Source organism: Peromyscus leucopus, chromosome 20, assembly GCF_004664715.2.
Source record: "Peromyscus leucopus breed LL Stock chromosome 20, UCI_PerLeu_2.1, whole genome shotgun sequence".
In the NCBI taxonomy this organism is placed as follows: domain Eukaryota; kingdom Metazoa; phylum Chordata; class Mammalia; order Rodentia; family Cricetidae; genus Peromyscus; species Peromyscus leucopus.
The window spans coordinates 38,782,861-38,806,927 of NC_051080.1; the positions used below are offsets into that span (position 1 = coordinate 38,782,861).

A 24,067-nucleotide genomic window follows, 5' to 3' on the forward strand; every position below is an offset into this window, starting at 1 on the left:
CTGTCCCTACCCTGGGCTAAGGTCACACAACAGAGTTGCTGAAGTCTAGGGACCCCTCTTAGGCATCAGGTTTGGGTTTCTTCCCGCCCTTCTGAGATTTTTTTTTTTTTTTTTTTTTTGGTCAAAAACAAACGAAAGTGCAGCTCCCTCTGCAGTCTGGCAAACCAGTTCCTTGTGCAGTGCTTCCCCTGGAGCTTCCTAGCTTAGCCACGCGTCACCCCACCACATACACTGTCCTCCAGCCTTACACACGGACACTCGACCCTGGGCCCATCCCCCAGCCCTGCACATAACTAAGCACTTGTTGCAGTCCAGAATCACACCCGGAGAGGGAAGTTCCACGTGGCTTGAACTCCTTTAGAACACGACAGCAAGCCACACACACTCACAGGCATGAATGCACACACAAGAACACATACACTTAGCCCTACCTCTATTCTCTACCCTAACCTCGGCTCAGGGAACGCTGCACTGGAGAAAGAGGCTACGTATATCTTGTCCAGGCCAGGAGCGGGTGAAGGATGAGGCCACAGGACAGAAGAGAAGGATTCCAACTAGAAAAAGTGCTACCCTCCCTATAGTCAGTCACAGGTATTAGCTTTAGGGGAGGGTGTCAAGTGGCCAGTCAGCAGCTCCCTGTGACCCAGACTGAGGGGGAGTTGAGGCCATGGACACAGGGCCAGCCTCTCCCTGCTTGCTCCAGGGGCTGTCTGGTTCCAGCTGCTGCTCTTCTTTCCCTGTGACCTGAACACACCAATCCCAAAGGAGCATGAAGGAGAGAGGGGGCAGCAACTCACATCTGGACCATTCTTAGCCCAGGAAACCACTAATTAAAGATGTCATATAGAAAACTACATATAACAACGAGAAAAAATTACAAACCCCAAACCAACCAAATGAAATCAGAGGCAGGCAGGAAATAGTCAGGGGCGGAGTCAGACACGACTTCGTGCTTGGGGAGCCCCTCCTACTCCGTGCCGAGGCAGATCTTTTTCCTAGATGTGAGAATGAGAAGATTGGAATCTTTTGTACAGTTTTCTTTTCCTCTTTTGTTTGGCCTTTCCTTTCTCTGTTCTGTGGTCGTGGGTGCTCCTGGCCTGGCAGACAGGAAGACGATCAGTTGGCCAGCACGACAGGCTGGAAGGGCTGGTTGGGATACTGCATGGCGTTCAGGTTGTAGCTGAGGCCTTCTACGAAGGGCGTTTTCTCTAAGAAGAGGCTGTTAGCGCCACCTCCGAACACCTGAGACACGTCAAAGCTGCTGCTGTTGCAAGTGCCAGCTCCACTACTCCCAAAAGGGGCCGAGGTGCTGTTGCCCTGGCCATCCGCCCCATCAAAGAAGAGGCTGGGTGAGCCGCTGCCGCCGCCATTGTACACAAACTCCTTGGCATTGGGTGAGAGCTGAGACTGAGAGGCCGGACTGGCGGTGATGAAGTTCAGTGAATGCATAGACAAAGAGAGGCCCTTGTGCTTCAGCAGGTTGTTTGTGGGGGAGCGGGCCATGCGAGGCTGCTGCTGTGGTGGCTGCTGGCCACTCGCCCCACCGCCAGCCCCACTCACCCCACAGGATGCCCCACCGCCCTTCTTCATCTTCGTGGAGCCAAACTTGGTGGCAGCAAAGGAGGCAGTGGTGAAGGTGACAGGCTGGGCGGACCGGGGGATGAAGGTGGGGCTGGGCGACTGGCCAAAGGACGGAGACGGAGAGCTGGACAGGGAGCCGTCCTGGCTGCCGATGGGCACAAACACCTGGGCATCAGGGTTGAAGCTGCTCTTGATCTCCTTGTCCAGCTCTGGGGCACCACCCCCCTCGCTGTCATCCAGGTACAGGACTTTCACAGTTCCCTTCTCACCAATCTGGTAGGACACCTCAAAAGGGTCAATCCAGACACTCAGCTCTTCGGGCACATTGGCACGCACATCCTCCACTGCTAGACCACTCCGCTTGGCAGCCAGCTCCACCACGGGGTCTACCGTCTCCCCAATGTGGACACAGCGGAAGCCAGAACCCTTCAATGGCTTCTCAGGGTACCAGTGGCCTTCATACTTCTTTTTCAAAAGCCGCTCTAGCTCCTCCCCAAACAGGTCTGCCCGGCGCCGGGGCAGCTTGTTGTATAAATAGGAGATGATGAAGTTTAGGGCCACTTTGATCTCCAGCTGCATGATCCTCTCTGAGGCAGAGAGTCAGAACAGGGCTCGTGCACAGGCCAAGAGCAGTGTCGGGGGTGGAGGAGTGACCCTGGGATCCAGAGGGCTCTGGGAAGTGAGAAAGAAGGAGAGGACCGTGGTGAGTACATATGCAGAGAGGCACCCAAGTCGGGCCAGTGTGGTGACCAGTGACAAAGCACAGACAGAAAACCACGAGCTGCTTTTGACCACACAGATCCAGTGGTACATTCCTTTCTTTCTTTTTTGAGTCTATATAGCTCTAGTTGGCCTACAACTCACTATGTAATAGACCAGGCTAGCCTTGAACTTGGAGTGATCTGCCTGCCTCTGTTTCCCAGTGCTGGGGTTACAGACATGCATGATCACTCCGGCTTTGGACAAATCCCTTTTTTCTAACCTTGGTTTCCTCATCAGTAGCCTGGGGTTCAAGGATAAAGCTCTCCCTATACTAGGTACTTAGCAGTCACTTAAAAATAGGAGTGCGCTGTGCTTTCTACAATTTTGAGAATTCAGGACACTGTCAAAATGACATCAAAGAACTAAGGACTAAAACTAGGCCCCCAATCCAGCTGGATGTAAGAAGGCCCTTGCTGTCTCTGCCATGTCTCCATCAAGTTGTGCCCCGAAACTGTCAAATGCTGAAGACCTAAGTTTCAAAATGTTAGCTGCCCTCCTTAAACTGAACGAGATACAGGTCACTGGACATGAAGGCGCACTGCCAACTTTCCACCGGGGCTTGGACTCCAGCCACATCCATCTGTCATCCTGGACCCCAGAGGTATGCAAGCTTTGGGCTCAATCTGAGTGTACAGAACCAATTTAAGAACTTGGTAGTGTGACCAGAGCTTGCCTTTCCATCCGGCCTCAGTAATGGGGACAAAGGCATGATCCTCCAGGAAAAGGCAAAATCTGTCATAAGCACAATCTGTCAGCTCACAAGGGAACTGTTGGACCAGGGGCGCCTAGGGGACGTGCAGGAAGCGGGCCTCGGGGGCGGCCGGGGCATTAAGAGAAGCAGCAGTGTGGCCTGAGGGAATCTCCACAGTTTCTGGCAAGGTTGAGAGTGAGGAGGATGGCAGAGGGAAGAAATTTTCCATCACTCTACAGCTTCCAGCTGGGGACCCAGCATCGCTCAGTCTCCCAAGGACTGTCTGACCACCTGTCCTCGGCACCAGATCAGATTTATCAAGAGTGTTTGGAGAACCCCGCAGAGGAGGCAGTCCAGGATAAACACTCAGATTGTTATTTTGGGATTCTTTCATAGCCAGATCCCACTGAGGTCAAAAAGCTTTATTCCCTAGGTCTGGGCAAGGCTCATGTTTCAGGAAGGTGATCTGTGAGGTCCTGGGAGCCCAAAAGGAACTCCTGCTTGGGGAGAAACTAAACTGGAAAGGCCCTCTCTATGGAAGGTGAAGCCAGAGCATGTCTCTAGCTAGACCTTTGGACAAGGCCACCCTGCTGAACTCAGCAGAGACAAGGCTGACCAATGACCCACACCAAGGGCGTCTTCTGTCCTGTGTGGGACTCAGGGCTGGATTTTGATTCATGTTCTTTCTGGTTCCCAAATGAAGTCTAACTCTAGGTTTGAGAATCTTGAGTTTTCTGAACATTTACTGTGACAAGTTATCATCTTAATTCTCAGGCCTGGACCCAGGACCCTTATGGGGCATGCAGAGAACAAATCTTCAGAAGACTTGTGGGGTAGACACCCGAGAAGGTACTCAGAATCCATCTATGGCAGCACATAAGTCCCCCGTTTAGTTATCCTCAGTCCAGGTCTGAGGAACAGACAGGGGCTGCTGCTCAGCACTCAGGGAACCCCAATTTCCCCTGTAGCCCGGCCTCCAAACAGGTCTGCTAGTCTCTTCAAATATCTACTCATGACCAAGATAGATTGGTTCTAGAGTCCCTTTCAGTTTAAAGAAAGAAGAATAGTTTAAAAGAATAGGGGATGTCACACGCCTTTTATCTCAGCACTTGGGAGGCAGAGGCAGGCAGATCTCTGAGTTCGAGGCCAGCCTGGTTTACAGAACAAGTTCCAGGACAGCCAGGGCTACTGTAGAAAGACCCCGTTTAAAAAAAAAAAAAAAAAAAAAAAAAAAAGAATAAGGGGCTTAGTTGATGAGGATCAGAGTTACCAGAAGCAACGCTCAAAGCTAGTTATTATACTGTGGACCTTCTCCCATATGGGAGCACAGGCTTTTCTTTTGTGTGTCATGAGTGGAGGCCAGAGATACAGGTTTTTATGTTGCCCATGCTGGCTTTGAACTTCTAGGCTTGAGCTGGGCATGGTGATGTGAGCCTGTAAACTTAGCACTTGAGAGGTAGAAGCAAAGAAAACGAGTTCAAGGCCAGCTAAACTAAACCAAGAACTCTTATGTTCAAGCAACTCATGCCTTCTGAGTTGGAGGTTTAAGAATAAAAGGTTCAAGAGGCTGGAGATATGGCTCAGTAGTTAAGAGTACTTGCTGCTACTCCAGAGGTCCTGAGTTTGGCTCCTAGTACTCATGATGGACAGCTCACAACACTCTGTAACTCTAGCTCCAGGGAATTTGATGCCTCTGGCCCCCTGAGGTACTTGCACTTACGTGGACATACCCACATAAAGATACACATATCTATGTGTAATTAAAAGTAATAAGTAGCCGGGTGGTGGCAGCACACGCCTTTAATCCCAGCACTCGGGAGGCAGAGCCAGGCGGATCTCTGTGAGTTCAAGGCCAGCCTGGGCTGCCAAGTGAGTTTCAGGAAAAGGCACAAAGCTACACAGAGAAACCCTGTCTCGAAAAACAAAAACAAACAAACAAAAAAAAACAACAAAAAAAGTAATAAGTTACCCTACCCAGAAGGGCTTCTACACCTTTCTAGATGTCCTCAGATCTTGCTGTGTAATTGCCTTCCAAGTTCTAACCCCTGAACAGTGCAGCCTCAAAATGGGAACATTGGAAATGTAGGCCAAAGTCATTGGGAAACGCGCCCCTCACCCCGAGACACAACGGAACCACTGTCATCATCCCTGCCTGGAGAACCAGCGTTTGCAGCCTAAGCAGCTAAGGCTGTTCACCAGTTTATGCCCAGGGGTGCTGCGGCCCCAACAAGGAGGCATAATGCTCCTTCGCCTCTTTAACTGAGACCAGGCCAGGCCAGGTGACCAGAAAGAAAGAGCGTCTCTGCTCTATCAGCTCAGACTCTAATTTTGACTTCAAGAAGCTTACGGAGCAGAGGATTAAAGTCCTGGTACTAGCCTGTCTTCGGCTAAAGATAGGAGTGACCATTTGGCTGAGTTTATTTTTTTAGGAAGCAATGGACACATTATAGCGCTTATATATAAAATATTTATGGAAGTGTGATGAGATTAGAAAGCTTAGAAATAACTACGCTTCAAAAAAGGAACAAGCAGATTTGTTGAGCAGCTGCAGAGGATTCAGACCTTTTAACAAAACACTAGAAAGGTAACAAAAAAAAAATTAAATTAAAAAAAAAGAGAGGGAGAGGGAGAGAGAGAGAGAGGAAGAGAGAGGTTAAGTAGCCTAGTGTGGTGCCAGCTGGGAGGCAGAGAGGGATCTCTGTGAGTTCCATACCAGCCTGGTCTACCTACATAGTAAGTAACAGGCTAGTCAAGACTATATGGGGAGAAACGTCTCAAGAACAGAGAGTGTTTAATAGTAAAACCTCATTTGGACAATGTACTAAAGAGGTGCAAGTGAGCTAAGGTGTGCAGTGCCTGTAATTCCAGCAGAGAAGGCTGAGGCAGGAGAGTCAGAAGTTCAAGGTCAGCCTGTGCTATTATACACATAACCAATATGGAAAACAATTTTCTGTCCCAATACTTTTTTCCTCCTTCCCTTTTACTTCAGCCACGGGTTAAACCTTGACTCTGATCCTTTGTGCTGATGTGTATTTTAGTGTTTAGGAGAAAGACAAAACAGAGCACGAAAGGAGCAGTGGAGCTACACAAAGGTTTCATCAACGTTGATCCAGAGAAACTAATACGAATGCAAAACAAGACTTAAAAAAAAAAAAAAAAAAGGATTCACATTTTAGAAAGGGAAAAATGAGGGTGGAGAATCTCCACTCCCCTACCCCCAATTCAGGTATCTCAAATTCCCAACATCCTACAATGAATCAATCTCCAAGATTTAGGTAAATGTGTGTGGAGGAGCGTTTTTAACACGGTCAAGAGGAGAACAGCCACCGTGGACAGAGAACCAGGCTCAGGCAGCTCCCCAGGGATCAGTCCTCAGTTCTCATCCCCGAGAGCAGTCCAAACGGCAATATAGGTTGCAGGACTTCCAGGACACGTGCATCGGGCTTAGACCCTGACACCACCTCCCTGACAGCCCGGACCACCCAGGCCATACCACCAGAGTCCTGTCTAAGGCAGGGCTTTCTGGGGATCTCAGGACCTGAAAGCTAGCCTCACCCAAGGCGGCGCCGCGCTCAGCACTCTGGGAGCCGTAGTCCTCGGGCCTCCCGGCGCGGGCAGGAACTCGTGACCTACTTTTCGAGCACACTACACTTCCCTGCGCACTATGCGAGGACCCGGCCGGCTAGACCGCGCATGCTCGGCACCAGGAAATGGCCAAGGGTCCGAAGCCGAGGAAAAGTTTCCGATGCACATGCGCGCTGCGGCGAGGGGGCGCTCCCCCTCCCACCGCCGAAGACGTTTGGCATCAATGTGCCCAGAAGAAGGCCTCTCTCCGGCTAGCCTTTCTCCCCACGTCCGTGTTCGGGCTCGACTCCAGTAACTCGCCTCTTTCCCTCCATGACCTCCCGAGCCTGCTGAATAAGGAGCTCTCTGCGCCTACCGGGGCTTTTCCTGGGTGGAGCAGGTGGGCTGGGATAGGGGCGGCCCCCTGGCTCCGGCCTCCTGCACTGAATGGACTGTCGCTGTCTAGGGTAGCTGGAGGAACAGTGTATTCCTCCAGGAGAAAACGAGCCCTCCTCACTTAATACCCAGTAGGCTCGGCTCCAGCATCCCCACCGTCAGGAAGGGAATGGCAGGAATTGGATCCGAGTCTCCAGTCCCGCCGGCCAAAGAAATTCCTAGTTAAGCTGTGGGGAGGCGCCCCGTCAACAATAAGGCCTGTTGGGATCCAAGCCTCACCCCACTTCTGATACAAGTCTGAGAAACCGGACCCAGGTAAAGGAAATGGGAAAAGGTTCCCAGACAAGCAAGCAAAATCCGTTCATCTGAAACCTGGACATGTATTTCTCATACTCCCTGGGTCTCCTCCCACGGCAGGGCCTATCCTAGGACCAGACTGACCAGATCCTCTGTAAACCTCCTCTGCAGGGTGTTAAAGCTCCTTAATCCTTCCTCCCACACCAGCTGTTTCCCCCAGTGCTTAAGTGAGGGATGGGGGGCAGGCGCTGGAGCAAGCAACAGGGTTTCTAATTGTTGTTGTCAGGAAATCAAGGAGAAACCCACTCCCAGAGTAGGGTGGATAGAAAGGAGTTAATAATAATAATAAAAAAGGTAAGAACTTAAGTGGCATCGGAAACCCTGCCTGCTGATCCTTCAGCCTGCTCTGGGAGGTTCTGGTTGCTCCCAGGAGAGAGGAGGGGGACGTTTTGTAGACTGTCTGTCTGTCCATTCTCCCTCTTCCCTCCTTAGATTTTGGTCAAGGGCGCAGTACATCCTCCCGGGATAGAAGGGGAAGTTCAGGAATAGGAGAGATCAAACAGAATACACTACCTGATAGGCTCTTTGGGTACTTTTTTCCGCCCACACAAGAATATAAAGAACTCAACCGGCAATAAATTGTTAAGCGATCCAAGGGCAGTCTCCACTAACCGGCCCGGTCACCAAAAAGGAGGTGTTCTCCATCTCACAGGTCCCAAAGAGCCAGAAACAAACTGTGTTAACAATCACCGCCCCGATTTCCCTCACACGGGAAAAGCAGCAGAAAAACAAGGCTCGAATCCCCCTCCTCCCCCTAATTTATTTAACGCAGACCGGAGTTGGGTTTCTTTTGGGGGCACAAGGAAAACCTAGTGGGTGAGGCTTAGAGAAATGGGGAAGGAGGTCAGGGAGGAAACACACTCCGCCCAGGAGAGCGCCGCCTTCGGAACTAGGTACCCCAGGATCAAAGTGATGGGAGAGGGACCCGAGGCGGATCTAGAGGGAGGCGGCAGGGGAGTAGGCCAATGTGGGCGCCCCCCGCCCGCCCGCCCGCCCGCCCGCGCACTCACTCGGGTCTCCGCGACGGGGCGCTCTGCAGGCCGCGGGACGGAGGTCTCTCGCCCAGCCTCCCCGGCGCCTCGAGGCTGAGGGCCACGGTGTCCTTCTACGTCGTGGAGGGCTGAGGGGGACGAGGACCAAGTTCATGTGATTCTTTCCGCTGTTCTTGGAGGTCGAGGTCGGCGGCGGCGACGGCGCGGGGATGGCGGGCCCGAGGATGGCACCCGTCACGCGGTGGATGGAGGCCGGCCCGGGATGTGGCCGGCGGGCAAGTCCTGTCCTTCTGGCCGCTCAGCTCCGACGACGCTCAGCCCCAGGAACCACCAGCACCTTCCCGCGCCCCGGCCCGAAGTGAGCAAAGTCAATGAAAAGTTTCACCCTCAGCAACCCTGCGCATGGATCTGCTTTCCCCACCCCTGAGTGATGCGTCCCTCCGCCCAGCCGGGGCGGGGCTGGGACTATTTTTCCTTCCGTGAGGCCGGGACTACTTTTCTTTCCGTGGCTTCTTTAACCCCTCCCTAGCAGGCCAGTTGTGGTTTGGTTTCCCCAGATAACACGTGTGGAGTAGTAGCGATCTTCTCCTCGCGGATCCTCTAGACCCCGCCCTGCCGTGTCGTCAGTGGGGCTGCTCGCCCTCATGGTCCCTCTGAGCGCCTCCGCACCCCATTTCTTTTCTTAAGGCTCCAAAGCAGTGTGAACTCTCCACGTACGGTTTTCACCGGTGTAGACCAAGCGCAGGGAGGGTAGGGACGAGCCTGAGACACAGCAGGCCATCAGGGATCAGTCTCGGATACAGTGGATGTCGCGGGGAGGGGCTGGCGTCACCCGGCCCCCCGAGGGCTCTCGCCCGAGTCAGCCCCGCACCGGCCCCACCTCCCACGGTCCCCTGAGACGATGACGGCGCGACTCTCCAGTTCTGATGGTCCCCGTGGCTCGCACTCCCCGGTTCCGATCTGTTCTAAATTTGGGGAGATGGGGCACGACGCCAGATCTAGAATGGTCTGGATCTGAACCAGGGCTAACCAGAGTTTACTAGCGTCGCCCTCCTGGTGGGGACGGGAATAATTGAAGGGAAGGGAGGGGAGGGGGAGGGCGAGGAGATCGTGGGCCAGAAAAAGGAGCGGAGCACCAGTGGACCATGCACTCTCATCCTTGAAATTTGGGTTCTAAACGCCAGATAAAAGCTCTGGCCACGCGCGACCGTGACTCCCCTACTGCGGTCCTCGTTTTCTTACGGGCAGGGTGCCCCCCGCACGGGAGAGCACGAGAGCCACGCTCCTTCGAGCAATAGCCTAGTCGCAGAAGTGCCAGCCCTGGCAAGGCGAGCAGGGTGTTCAGCCCGACAGCGCTGGGCGGCGAAGCGTGGCTCACCTGGGCCCCCGGCTCGGACTTCGGTCACGCTTTCCACTCTGCGGCTTTGTGACAGTGCGGGCTCAGAGATAGGGGTGGTGAAATCTGGGGTGGGTTGAAGTCACAGGAGGACTGGACTGTTCAGACCACCAGGCTGGAGGACCGCTGGCCCTAAGTGCAGCCTTTCCACCCCCACCCCAGTCTCAGGTCGCTTATTTTCCTATTCTCCAACCCGTTTCTTTACTGAGGGCTCTGGCACAAGTGCAGCCTCCGAACCCACGTGGGGCGGGGAGATGGGAAAGTTACGAAGTGTGAACCTTGTGCATTTTATTTTCCTCGATCATTTTAGCAAGGGCAGAGAGCAACAGAGCCAGAGAAGTTTAAATACGCTCTCCTGGACAGGAGGCGAGAAACGCCGGGAGGGAGGGCAAACTCCGCGGTGCCAGGGAGGTGGGAGGCAATCGAAGTGCATGCGTTCCATCCCCCGCACTCCCAGCTGGACAGCTCCGGGACTCCTCCTGGGACTTCCAGTCTCGTGCGTCAGAGAGCGTCATACACGCCCCTCTCCACTTTACCCTTCCCTTCCTGCACCCCTGTCCATTAGTGTGCTCCATCTATGCTGTGAGACCTCCCACCAGGATGAAAGCTAAAAATATAACAGACAAGTTAGCAACAGCCCTCCCATTGGCTCGCAAGCAGGGAGAGGCGGCGTCTGATTGGGTTTTGGCTACAGCTTCTGAGAAGCGTACATTTGCGTGGTATCGCAAGGCATGCTGGTACTTGTAGTCGATAATTAGAAGCAGCCATGGTAATAGGTGTGTTTATATCCCGGTTTTGCCACCTAATGTGCATTCTCGATTTAATGTAACAAATATTCTCTCCTCCACACACACTTTTTTTTTTTTTTTTCCCGAGACAGGGTTTCTCTGTGTAACAGTTCTGGCTGTCCTGGAACTCCCTATTGTAAACGAGACTGTCCTTGAACTCACAGAGATCCACTTGCTTCTGCCTCCTCAATGCTGGGATTAAAGGTGTATGCCACCACCGCCCGGCGCAACAGCTGTCCTTAAGGCGCCAAATTGGTTTCTTCATCTCTGAAAACATGGAGATCGTGGGGTTTAAACAACACTGCGTGTAAAGCTTGACTCAAACAGGTCTGACTCCCTCCCCGAAAATGTTTGAATCTGCAAAACAGTTTTATTTTTCATCATGATAAATTGGCCAAATTGCAGCCTATAAACCCTAGTTAGTGTGCATTTCCCAGTGAGAAACCTTCCAAGACAGAATGATGAGAGAGTTTAGAATGAGCCGGAACGAACTGTCAATGGGTATTTCAAGGATTTGCTTATGCAGATAAAAGGCAGTTAGATGTGGAGGGCCATGCGCCTGTTTTTATTTAATGCTTTTATTTGAATCAGTCTTGAAAGCATTACACACAACAAAAACCCCTGAAAAATCCCATCTCCTTGGTAAATGGGACTTTTGAGTAAAGATTTGAGTTTATAAATAGGAAAGAATAAAATAGAGGGAGAGAGGGAATCACCCTTGTAAATTGCTGCTGCCTCGAGTTATGTGGTAAGGAGAAATTTTCTTCTCTTCCCCAGTGTGTAATTTCATCTTGCCAGGGCTTAATTGTAAACTGAATTACTACTCAAGCATTCTGGAGTCTCCTCCCATTTGAATAACCATATGTTGAAAGACATACACCATGCTTTCACAAGGGTCAGCTCTGGCGCCTGCAAAGAGGTGAGAACTCTCCCTCTAAGAGCAAAGCAATCATGCCAGTCACTATTACTAGTAACAAGTAAAGCTGGTCGTAATTGGCTCAATTAATCCAAGATGAGTCACAATTTCATACACACACATCAGGTGAGATTTTTTATATTGTTTCTTTGATGTCCTCCAAGAAAAGAGTTCATCTGTTTGATTCTTAACATCTACTGCCACTGCTGGGCAGAAGCAAGGACAGCCATGACAAAAATCTGAGTTCTGGGAAAGAGCGATCTAGATCAATTCTGGTAAAGCAGAGTACATTTAACCATTGTTTTGTTAAGACACCAAAAGGCCTGTCTCGAAAAACAACAACAATAATAACAACAACAAAAAGAGAAACACCAAAAGGCAGTATTCAAAGGAACAAACATTTTTAGCTTTGATGGACACTTAGGGACAGCATTAATAAGGAATCAAGTATCTAGTAATAGATGGAAATAATTTGAGGTTTTTTTTTTTTTTTTGGAAGGTCGCAGGAAAATTACTGAAAGCAAAGAATTCTGAAGCTTTTAAAAAGCTACACATTAGCCGGGTGGTGGTGGTGGCGGCGGCGGCGGCGGCGGCGGCGGGGGGGGGGGGGGCGGCGGCGGCGGCGGCGGCGGCGGCAGAGGCAGAGGCAGAGGCAGAGGCAGAGGCAGGCGGATCTTTGTGAGTTCAAGGCCAGCCTGGTCTACAAAGCGAGTTCCAGGAAAGGCGCAAAACTACACAGAGAAACCCTGTCTCGAAAAAGCAAAAAAAAAAAAAAAAAAAAAAAAAAAAAAAAAAAAAAGCTACACATTAAAAACAGTAACACATAGTCTGTCTGAAACAGCCAGTTCAGTTTGATTCCATGGGCATTTCCTTCCTTTACAAGCTGCTAAGCGAGGTGTAGCAGTGACTGCCCATTTCTGTCATCACAGTGCTCACAGTGTAAAGGCAGGATTGCCACAGGATGTAGGTCGGCCTGGTCTGGGAGTGAGTTCCAGAACCTCTAGGGCTCATGGCAAGACCCTGTACCCTGCAAAAGCTGCAATATGATAAAAATATAGTCTATATGTGTGTGAAATTCTCAAAGAATTAAAGTTGCTAATTAGAAGGCCAAGGTCAACATCTGGTGGATGTATTTTCTGATATATATTGACACATTGTACTATGGCTGCATGTTGATAAACGTTTTCCTGTGTCTGTATACACACACAGGGATATATTTATACACTTTTTTTCATATTTCAAGTATTTTTGTGTGCACATCTGTATTCATTTGTGATGGTCCACAAGTAGTGATAAGAGGGTAACCTAATGGAGCCTGTCGCCTGCCCTGGTCTACTGTTTATAGTGTGCGTGTTTATTTTTTTATTTTTTTAATTTTTTCTTTTTTTGGTTTTTTTGGAGACAGGGTTTCTCCGTGTAGTTTTGGTTCCTGTCCTGGATCTTACTATATAAACCAGGCTGGCCTCGAACTCTGCCTCCCGATTGCTATGATTAAAGGCGTGTACCACCACCACCACCACCACCACCACCACCACCACCACCACCACCACCACCTCCAGGCAAGTATGTGTGTGTTTTTAAAGATTTGCTTATTTCTATGTGTTTTGTTTTGTTTGAACATATGTCCAGGTGTGCCATGTGGGTGCAGTGCCCATGAAGGCCAGAAGATATCAGATCCCCTGGGAACTGGATTTACAGATGGTTGTGAGCCACTATGTGGGTGCTAGGAATAGAACCCGATCTGAAGAGCAGGCAACAGGTGCCCATGGAGACCAGAAAAGGGAGAGTTACTCTGGAACTAGAGTTACAGGAGGTTGTGAGTTGTGTGATATAGGTGATGATATAGGAAATGAACTCAGATTTTTTTCCAGAAGAGTAAATACTCCTCGCTTCTCCCCCCCAAACAGGGTTTCTCTTTATAGCCTTCCTTGGCTGTCCTGGAACATGATCTGTAGACCAGGCTGGCCTAGAACTCAGAGAGATCTGCCTGCCTCTGCCTCCCAAGTGCTAGGATTCAAGGTGTCACAACAAAGCTCAGCCCAAAGTGAATTATTCTAATGCCCAAAATAGACCAAAAAAAAAAAAAAAGTGTTTTATCCAGTTGCTAGTTACTTGCTATACTGGGGGTTGAACCCAGGAGCTAACAAATGTTATGCAAAAGAGCACTCTCCCGCTGAATGACCACACTGGAGGTCTCCCAAACTCATTCTATTTTCTCTCGGTCAGTGATCAACAGAAAGAAAACAAAGCATCAGTGGGATTGGAATTAGAATATTAGGTGACAGAGAGATGGATTCCACAGGGGAGTTGAACTTGCGCACTAACCCATTGTGAAGGGAGCATGCCCTCTGAGATCCTTCTGAACATGGATGGACGCTCCCCTAAGGCTCTTTTAGTGGCCATCCATTGAGGCAGAATAGTGCAGCTTTGGGGATATTTCCTTCCAACTAGAATGGCTTCCCATACCCTGGTAGATGTAAGACATAACCACGTGGTCAATAAAGGCTGGGGATCTGTTGCAGTCTTAAGAGCACACATGCACAAGCCCCGAGTTTGAGCCCCAACACCTTCAGAAAGAAAAAGATAAGCAATGGAACCTGGGGGGGGGGCGTTTGTTACATATCTAAAGATTTTTGAAGTTACTAAAGAATAAGCTACAAGCTGGGCATGGCAGCACATGCCTAATCTCAGTACTTGGGGAGGATGGGGTGAAAGAATTTCCAAGGCCTGGAGGACCCTTCTATAGGAAGAGTCAGTCTCTGAAACAGGCTGTAAACAGCAACAACAAAAAAATCAGTTACAAACCCTAATCTGTAAATGATGCTGTGTTCTGTTTCTCCTGGTACTTTAGAACTGCTCCAGGCTCCCTGAACACAACCCTAGGTTCCAGACTACCTTTCTACAGTTTCCCAGCACACACTTGTCCTGCATGCCCTACCCTCATCTGCCTGCTTCCTTCAAGGCTGTTTGAATTCAACATAGAACATGTTACCCCTGGGAAGAACATGGCTTACAAGGTGATGGTTAATAACCACTAAATGCTTCAGGAACACATAGAAAATGCTACGTGGGAGTACAAGGGGAAATTAGATTGCAGGTTGGGAGACATCTGAGGATGTATTTGGCGCAGGTCTGAAGAATGAGTGGGAAGAGTTAGTTAAGCAGGAACACCACAGAGGCTCAACAGGCTAAAAAATTAGTCACACTGAGGCAGAGGCAAAAGCTCTGAGGCAGAAGTCAAGGCTCTGAGGAAGGGCCCAGTGGCCACAGCACCAAGAGGGTAGGTAGAAGGGCCAGGTGACATGGGAGCAAAGCACTTCGTAGCCTTCAGGATTAGGTTTATCCTGTGGTCCAGACCCGTCTTGGTTTTGGGAAGTGCTTGCCAAGCTGGTCCAAGAATCCTTCCTTTGCACGTCCTGTGGCTTGTAATAGATGTTTCTGTTTTCTCCTTCATGTCATTCTCTCAAGACATGGACTGTCTTAATTGAACTCATTACATCACATATGACTAAGAGCTTTCTTTTTTTTTTGTTGACCCAAACCAAAACCCTCAATAAAAAGAAGTTATTTCAGGGCTAGAGCTCAGTGGTTAAGAGCCCTGGCTGCTCTTCAGAGGACCGAGGTTCAGTTCCCAGCACCCATGTGGTAGCTTAACACTGTAACTCCAGTTCCAGAGGGTTGGACACTTTCACAGACATACATGCAGGCCAAACACCAATGCGCATTAAATAAATACATAGACAGTTATTTCTTGCCGATTTTGTTACTCAGATGCAGCATAAATTAAGACTAAGTACATAGATTCTTCAGGACCCAAATCTATGGCACTAACGACCTATTTAATACATCTCAATGCAGAAACACCCACCCCAGAAAATTCTCACTTCAGCAGGCAGAAATGAATTGATCCAAGTAGATGAGTATGGCTGAATTTTCTAGTTTTGAGAAAAGTTTCTAGTTATTCCTTCAAATAAATATATATGTACAGTTTTTCTAATTAATCAATTTAATTTAATCATATTTTCTTCACCATTAATGTAGGATATCTCTTTGAAATCGATATTAGAAAGCCCAGGTATGGTTAATCACATATGAAATGCCGGCACTCTGAAGGCTAAGGCAGGAGGATTGCAACAATTTCCAGGTCCGCCTGAGCTGATGAGTGAGACAAAAAAAATGAGATAGGAAGAAAAAAAGAAAGCTAAGATGGACTCATTCCCCCACAGTAAAAGGCACAGGTGGCCTCTAGGTTTTTTTCCAGGGGCAGTAAGAGGACAAGGCACTCCATCAACCCCACAGCCTCTATTATAGTTTCACTCACCCAAACCTGGACGATTACAAAGTAGAATCTCAAGGTAATGGGAAGGCAACCAACTACCAGAAAATACACACCAACTTTATTAGAACAACAGAAACTTCCAATTTCTAAGAAGGAAAAAAGCATGAAACCAGCGCCACCCGGGAAGTGTTACATCACATTACTGTTCTGATGGCTCCTGGCCACACTGAGGGTCACAGAAGACTACCACCATCACAGCTGCTGCAAGGCCATGCTTTGCCTGCAGCGGCTTCGTTGTCAAGGCCGCAGACAGAAGACTTGTTTTGAAGCTTTTGGTGTGGAGAGAATCTATCAAAGTAGAGAGCAGAGCCTTACTTCTTCAACTAGAACAAAAACTACAAACTAACCTAGCAATTTGTCTTCAGTCTGCTAGAGCGCTCTGTCAAGACCCCTCTTCCACCCGCACAAGCATGGTGAGGAAAGGCAGGGGTCAGGGGTCAGGACACTAGCTCTAGCGGGCTGTTCTGGTGATACGTTGGGCTCCGGTCTCTCTGCTGGTGGTAGTAGGGTGTCTTTTCTGGCAGCTGCAACAGCTTGACGTTGGAGGAAGGAGCCGCCCACTCATCACCTCTTCTTGAAGCCGTATTTTTTTCGTTCATAGAACAGGTCTGTTTTAGAGCTCCCCAAATTGACAATCTTTGGGCAACCGTCTCTCTGAAAAACAGAACAGAGTTGTTAAGCCCCTGAATCTGACTTAAGAGATTTCAAATCAAATTTAGCCCAGGAGTAGGAAAAACATCACTCTTCACCTCAGCACCCCGAGCTTGCAGACCGCTGCCTGGGCCTGTGTCTAATCCCCAACAACTCCCAACAGAAAAAAAGGATTTAAAAAAGACCCAAGCAAGGGGCAGCGGCGTACACCTTTAATCCCAGCAAGAGGCAGAAGCAGACTGAGCTCTGTGAGTTTGAGATCTACTAAGCGACTTCCATGACAGCCAGGACTATACAGAGAAACCCTGTTATCAAAAACCAAAACCCGAAACCACACAAAAAATGTTTTTGCCCCATAAATGTATCCAAACACCTCCATTTATAAACTGGGGGGAGCCTCCCCCATATCAGTCAGTACTGTCTCTTCTCTAGCTTTATGAGTTTTCAAAGACCATTTCTTAATTTAAAAAAAAATTTATTTATTTAGTATGTGTGTACATATACACGCCATGGTGTGAACACAGAGCTCAGAGGAGAATGGGATCTGGGGATTGAAGTCTGGTTCTCAGGTTTAGCAGTGAAGGCCTGTACTCACTGGGCAATCTTGTCAGCCCCTCTAAAAAGACCATTTTATAGCTTTTGGGTTAATGGTCTATTCATCTTTCTGGTTATGCTCAACAAAATAAACTAGGTGAGAATGTAGAAATAGCAAGACAAGAAAGGAAAGAAATGTTTTTCAGCCTGAGAAATACAGTGAAGTGATTAGAGGAAGTGCATGGATTAGACCAAGCATCCCGCATCAGGACAATTCTAGCTCCAATATTACAATGATCTGCAACTTAAAGTCCACTCCTAGCCAACATTTAATTCCTTGTTAGAAAAATATGGGTGCAAGGGCTGGAGAGATGGCTCAGCAGTTACCAAGAGGACCTGGGTTCAATTCCCAGCACCCACATGGCAGCTCACAACTGCCTGTAATTCTAGTTCCAGGGGACCCGACACCCTCACATAGACATACACGGAGGCAAAACACTAATGCACATAAAATAAAAATAAAATTATTAAGAAAGAAAAACAGAAAAAGAAAAATATGGGTGCTGAAGAGATGGCTCAGTAGACTGGCGGCTATTACAGAGAACCGGTTTGGGTTATGCAAATCTTAGGTTCAACCCCTGTACTGCAAAAATAAATATACATTTTAAACTCCACAAATGTTACTTATTTTTCACATTCTCTGGCTGGGATCAGGGTCAAGGGGATTTGTTTGCTGTCATATCACGAGAATGTTCAAATTAGTCCTCTACTACCAAGGTTTCAAGATAGTGGTGAGTCTTGGTAGTCTTTCTGTATTATAAGACAGGGTATCTCAGACTAGTTTTATTTTTATTTTTGAGACAGGGTTTCTTTGTGAACCCCTGGCCATCCTGGAACTCTCTCTATAGACCAGGCTGGACTCAAACTCAAGAGATTCACCTGCCTCTGCCTCCTGAGTGCTGGGGTTAAAGGTGTGTGCCACCACTGCCTGGCTCCAGACTGGTTTTAAACTGGCAATTTTCCCGCCTCAGCATACCAAGTGCTAGGATTACAGGCATGCACCACCATGCCTAGCTCGTGATTCTGTTATTTTTGAGGTTTTGAAAAACTACAAATGAGGATACCCAGATCAGCTTACCGACCTTATTAAATTACCTTATCAATTATAAAAGCTGCAGGAAGATTTCTACACAGGAAAAAGCCCGGGCCCTGCATCTACATGATCGTCTGTCTGTAAGGGAGAGAGGCTGGATCATGTCACGGGACTGCTTTGTGTTCCTTGGAAACTAGTGCCGAGTAATGGTGAGCTTGGGCTCAAGTGTCCTCAGAACGTTCCTGGATAATGTGAAGTAGGTGAAGTGACGTCTGAAATAATTCTCGGGGGCAGAATGAGGGACAGGGATCCAAAGGTATCAGATCACGGCGCATGCAGACAGGTGAGATGGCAATTACCACTTAGTAAGGATTCTCTGGTCCCAAGCTCAAGTCTCTAGCTGTAACTGGAATTTCAAGAGTGTTGTATCTACCTGGACCCTTTAGCTTAAGAACTGTGTGAACCTCCTCTTTCCATTACATTAAGTACTTCCCAATTCCTAAGTACCAAATGTCTGGAGTGGGCTTGGGGGTGGGGTGGGGGTACCTCTCTTTGTCTTCCAGGAATACTTTATAGGCAGAGTACCAAAAACAGAGTATCATCCTTGTATTACAGATTAGGCACTGTTACCAAGACCTGAGAAAAGGAAAGATGGAGGACCCGATCCACAGCTGTAGAAGACAGAATGCCATCAATTGAGTTCTAGTTGTCTAAGGAACGGGAAAGAGCATTTAGGGCAGGAGACTGTTCAAACCACCAACTGAAATTATGATTTTAGACTTAATCAACAATTTTCTCCTTTTCCCAAACAACAGTGGATTCAACAGAGTAAACAATACTGTTTGGCTGCACTAAAACTCCATCCTGGTCCAGGCCGCCCCTCTGGTTCAGGGACAGGGAAAAGCAGCAAGCAGATAAAGGTATTACTGCAGCCGGGCGGTGGTGGCGCACACCTTTAATCCTAACACACGGGAGGCAGAGCCAGGTGGATCTGTGAGTTCGAGGCCAGCCTGGTCTACAGAGCAAGATCTAGGACAGGTACCAAAACTACACAGAGAAACCCTGTTCCCCGCCACCACCATCACCACCAAAAGATATTACTGCAGCTTTGGGCTGTCCTCTTAACATCACATGCACGCACACAGACAAACAGACGCAACAAAGACATTAACCAAAGCAAACCAAGCACCGCAGCCTTGAGAACAGTGAGAAGGCTGTTTCCAACAGAAACCATTTGTTTATCCTATGATATAAAAATGCACGCAGGGAGACCAGGCGGTGGTGGTGCACGCCTTAAATCCCAGCACTCGGGAGGCAGAGCCAGGCGGATCTCTGTGAGTTCAAGGCCAGCCTGGGCTGCCAAGTGAGTTCCAGGAAAGGTGCAAAGCTACGCAGAGAAACCCTGTCTCGAAAAACCAAAAAAAAACAAAAAAACACATTTAAAAGAAAAATGCACGCAGGGAGTAAGAGAAGTCTGAAGCTAATCCATGGAGAAAAAGCTCTCAAGTAGGAGCTCCTGCTAAATGCCTGAAGGTGGCTTCCCCAATCAACTTCTGCTGGATGTGGTAGGAGACTCGATTTGATGACGTCTTGCTATCTATCTGCTACGTGATAGTTATTCTTACCTTTGTGTATTATTTACTTAATATAGTCATTCAAAACTGAAAGCTCAGCTATCATAGATCATTTTCGGTACCATATGGAACAACTTCCCCCCTCTCCTCAAAGTCCTATTTGGCTTCTGGACCTAGTGGTGGGTGGCATCTAACTGTGGAGTCCTGAGACGGCTGGCTGGGCTGGTTCTCTTTATCATGAGCACACACCAAGGACTGAGAAAAGCACAACATGGTGCGATATGGACACAAGGTTTAGTAAGCCTGGGACAGAGTATAAAAACGAGGGTGACAATAACCTCAGCTTACATGGTCACATGTTGTGATGAATAAGGGAGAGATTACATCCACAAACCACCTACACTTTGCTCATGGGAATATGAAATTGCATATTTTGGGGGTTGGGGATTTAGCTCAGTGGTAGAGCGCTCGCCTAGCAAGCGCAAGGCCCTGGGTTCAGTCCTCAGCTCTGGGGAAAAAAAAAGAAATTACATATTTTGTCTTATTCCAGACTAGGTACTCCAGCAAGCACCCTCTATTAGTCCAGTGAGACTCTAACTGACTTCCTTTCATTTTGTTACAAAAGAAACAATGCCCTGTTGCTTTGTACCTAATACTAGTCTAAGAATAAGGTTAAACTTGTCTGTAGCCAGACCTACAAGCCACCTCACTGAGGCTTGCTAAGAGAATTGAAGGCTACGGATACATTTCCTTTCCACGCTAGACACCTTCAAGAAACAAAAACATAAGGAAGACCAGCAATTAATTCATTACACACCACCACTCTTTTTAAAGCTGGTATCAACTACAACTATTCTCAATTCAATTTTGCCATTATAGCCACCTAAACTGTCCTTTCTCCCAGCAGATTCGAGAGAACTGAGTTGGACATGCAATCCTAGTACCTAGGAGGCTGAGGCAGGAGGACTGCTGTGAGTTTGAGGCACTAAACCCCACCCCTCCCCAGAGAGAACAACCAATCTGGGTGTGCTGTTCAAATCTGTAGCCTCCGCAGTCAGGAAGCGGAGGAAGCAGAATTTCCAGTTCCAGGCCAGACTGGGATACACACTTGATGCCTGTCCAGCATGAAAAAGAGGAAGACAGAACTATTAAGTGTCTATTAAACACCACCTATATGCTCTTTATAATTCACAAACAAGGATGTTATATGTGGATAAGAATAATAATGAGCCAGGCCGTGGTGGCGCATACCTTTAATCCCAGCACTTGGGAGGCAGAGGCAGGTGGATCTCTGAGTTTGAGGATACCCTGGTCTACAGAGTGAGTTCCAGGACAGTCAGGGCTACACAGAGAAACCTATCCTGAAAAACAAAATAAAACAAACAAACAAAAAAATCACACATAAAAAAAGAATAATGATGAAGCCAGGCAATGGTGGTGCATGTATTTAATCCTAGCACTTGAGAGGCAGAGGTGGGTTAATGTCTGAGCTCCAGGCCAGCCTGGTCTACAGAGTGAGTTCCAGGATGGCCAGAGCTACACAGAGAAACCCTGTCTCAAAAAACAGAAACAAACAAAAATATTAACAAGCTGACAAGATGGCTCAGCAGGGATGCTGGCTAATTTCACGTCAACCTGATACAAACTAGAATCACTGTGAAAGAGGGAACCTCAACTGAGAAAACCCACTAGACTGACAGTGGTGCATTTTCTTGGCTGATGATTGATGTGGGAGAGCCTACTGTGGTTAGTGCTACCCATGGGCTGGTGGTCCTGGATGCTGTAATGAAGCAGGCTGAGCAATCCATAAGGGAGCAAGCCAGTAAGCAGTGATCCTCCTTGGTTTCTGCGTCAGTTCCTGTCTCCAGGTGCTTGCTTTGAATTCCCTCAGTGATGCACTGTTACTTGGAGGGGTAGGAGAAATGAACCCCTTCCTCCTCGGTCTGCTTTTGATCATGGTGTTTCGTCATAGCAATAGAAACTAGGACAGCAGGGAAATGTACTTGGCAAGCCCAACATTTGAGTTCAACTCCCAGGATCAGAGTGTAAAGGGAGAATTGATCTCTGCAGTTGTCCTTTGATCTCTACGCATGCCCATTCACCCACGCACGGGAGACATCAAAGAACAGAGAGAAGGTTCTCCAGACTGCTGACACTGATAAAGACTTGCTTCTCTTGCATTCTGCCTTTGATACAGAATAACTGCTCTTGATTAGACCACACCCAGTTTGGCTCACTGGCGTGAAGAAATTACCTACTTGACTAGCTGAACATCGCAATCTCCATAGACCAGAAGAGACGGCCATGGATGGCAAAATGGTCCAAAGAAAAAGGAAGAAAGGTCAGGTGGGAAGCTCAGTCTGTACTCACATCCTTCTCCTGAATGGTGCACTCTTTACAATAGTAGGCATCGGAGACTCCGGGACCTCCACAGATCACACACCGGCCCTGGTAAGACCCATAGTTACACTCATCACATATACGAACCAGGGTGCATGGTCGCACATAGGAATCACAAATCACACATTTGCCATCACCTGCAAAGAAAGGAGAGTGGAGTTATATTCGCTAGCGATTCCTTCCTAAAGCTCTTTTCCCTGTCCTGTGGGGGAAATGACTAGTCTCCTTTTGACAGTGACTTCGGACCTCTCCTCTATCTTGTCAGCATAAGCCTTATCCTCTATCTACCTCAGCTTCCTTCAACATATACAAGTGTTAATTCATATATGGAAAGAGTCTGGAATATTATCTGAGAGGTTGTAAGTCTACGTGGTTATTGTCAACAAATCCCATGCCTTCTTGCACACACTGTGGCCTGGGAAGGTTTACACTATTCTGACAGTTCTTACTGTCCAAAGGTAGACATTTTTTTTTTTTTTGAAAACCTAAGTTTGAAATATTAAACATGTGCTAGCTAAAGAGGGTGGATAGTGAGGGAGCCTTCGGTTTGCAGCCAGACATTCGGGGTTCGTTGCAGCCTGGCATATCTAGTCAATGCTTCTTTGCTGTTCCTCTGGAATTAACGGCTTGTTGTCTCTTCAGAGGGCAAAGGGGGCAAGGTGTGAGAGGGCACGTTCCGCTTACATTTTTCACACAGTCTTCCGATAGCTGCAAGATCAAAGACGGTAGAAAGTCGAGTTAAAATTAAAATTGTGATTCGGCAGGGAAGTTGTTCCTCAAGCTGAGGGTGAGATGGGACAGGAAGCTGTGCAGGATAGCTGTCTTAAGTCTCCTTTTCCTCCCTCTCCACCGCCCCCCCACCCCACTTTGAGGCAGATTCCCGATGTGGAGCTTGGACCTTCTTAGGTACTTCAGGCCAGCCTCGAACTCACAGCAACCTTCCTGCCTTCAGCCTCCCTGGGGATGGGATTGCGGTCGTGACCTAGCACGCCCGGCCCATGCCCCTAAATTTTGCTCTGCACCAAAGCCCTGTCCCCAAAGCCGTCCTGAACCCTCCCAAGGCCCAAGCAATCTGGGACGGCTTCTCCAGACCCGGCACCGCGCTCCCGCCAGCGTCAGGCGCAGACGCGCGCTCCCGTCCTCTTATCAGAAGCCACAAACCGGTGCGTGCTTCCAGAACACCCGGGGGACCCTAAGGCGCGAAACGTGGAGCCCCCGAGCCAAGGCCTTAAAGAGGAGGCGAACCCCCTAGCCCCCCAGTTCCTAATACCATCCCGCTCAGACGGAAGGGATCGGGGAACCAGCTCACCTACACCAGCCTGCTTGCGGCAGAAAATCAAATCTGGATGATGTTTAGCCATTACTCTTTTCCAAGCCGGCGGCCGGAAGCTGAGAGAACTTCCGCACGACCTCTAACCTACACCCACTTCTCCATGATTGGCCGTCCACGTGCCCATCAGCCTTTACCCTCCAGCTCACCAAATCCCGCTCGTTCTCGCGAGAGTTCCCTCAGCGTGAGCTCGCCTGGGCCTAGCAGGTGCATCCAAGCTTTTTTTTTTTTCTTCCCGATTTGAACGCATAATCCGAAATTTGTTCTTGGATTTAATCCCAGTCTTTAATCCCAGCACCCGGGAGCCACAGGCAGGCGGATCTCTGTGAGTTCGAGGCCAGCCTGGGCTACCGAGCGAGTTCCAGGACAGCCAGGGATGTCTCGAAAAACAAACAAAATAAAAACAAAAACAAAAAAAAAATTTTTCTGCATATGTTACTTTTTGTGCTCGGGGTTGAGGGTAGGGGCCTCATGCATGCTTCCGCAAAGTATGTGAGTTAGGGTTTGACGTGAAGGATGACCTTGAACTCCTGACTCCCCTCCAGCTTCCATTCCCAAGTGCAAAAACGACAGGACGGCCCCGAAAGCCAACTTGGCAGTCTCGCTGCAGCGTCTCCTTTCTCGCCGGGTTCCCGCCCCGGAAGTCCCGCCCACTGCGCTGTCTGGACTCGGGCTCGGGGGGCGAAGAGCGGAGCGTCACCGT

The 24,067-nt window shown here is 48.8% G+C and overlaps 2 protein-coding genes across 2 annotated transcripts; both read right to left on the reverse strand.

Moving 5' to 3' along the window:
* Positions 1 to 70: 70 nt before the first annotated feature.
* Positions 71 to 9,354, reverse strand: Tob2 (transducer of ERBB2, 2). The gene is made up of 2 exons (XM_028871224.2): positions 8,362 to 9,354; positions 71 to 2,253 (listed from the first exon to the last, which is right to left on the reverse strand). The coding sequence occupies exon 2, from the start codon at positions 2,158 to 2,160 to the stop codon at positions 1,117 to 1,119; it is 1,044 nt and encodes a 347-aa protein (XP_028727057.1). The 5' UTR covers positions 2,161 to 2,253; positions 8,362 to 9,354; the 3' UTR covers positions 71 to 1,116.
* Positions 9,355 to 15,818: 6,464 nt separating this feature from the next.
* On the reverse strand, positions 15,819 to 23,488 carry Phf5a (PHD finger protein 5A). The gene is made up of 4 exons (XM_028871225.2): positions 23,344 to 23,488; positions 22,719 to 22,742; positions 22,005 to 22,171; positions 15,819 to 16,436 (listed from the first exon to the last, which is right to left on the reverse strand). The coding sequence occupies exons 1-4, from the start codon at positions 23,393 to 23,395 to the stop codon at positions 16,347 to 16,349; spliced, it is 333 nt and encodes a 110-aa protein (XP_028727058.1). The 5' UTR covers positions 23,396 to 23,488; the 3' UTR covers positions 15,819 to 16,346.
* Between the last annotated feature and the right edge of the window lie 579 nt (positions 23,489 to 24,067).

Coding starts and splice junctions, on each gene's coding strand:
- Tob2 (XM_028871224.2), bottom strand. CDS start 2,160: ATGCAGCTGGAGATCAAAGTGGCCCTAAACTTCATCATCTCCTATTTA.
- Phf5a (XM_028871225.2), bottom strand. CDS start 23,395: ATGGCTAAACATCATCCAGATTTGATTTTCTGCCGCAAGCAGGCTGGT. Junction 22,743..23,343: donor CCGCAAGCAGGCTGGTGTAG/GTGAGCTGGTTC, acceptor TTGATCTTGCAG/CTATCGGAAGACTGTGTGAA. Junction 16,437..22,004: donor GCACCATTCAGGAGAAGGAT/GTGAGTACAGAC, acceptor TCTGTTTTTCAG/AGAGACGGTTGCCCAAAGAT.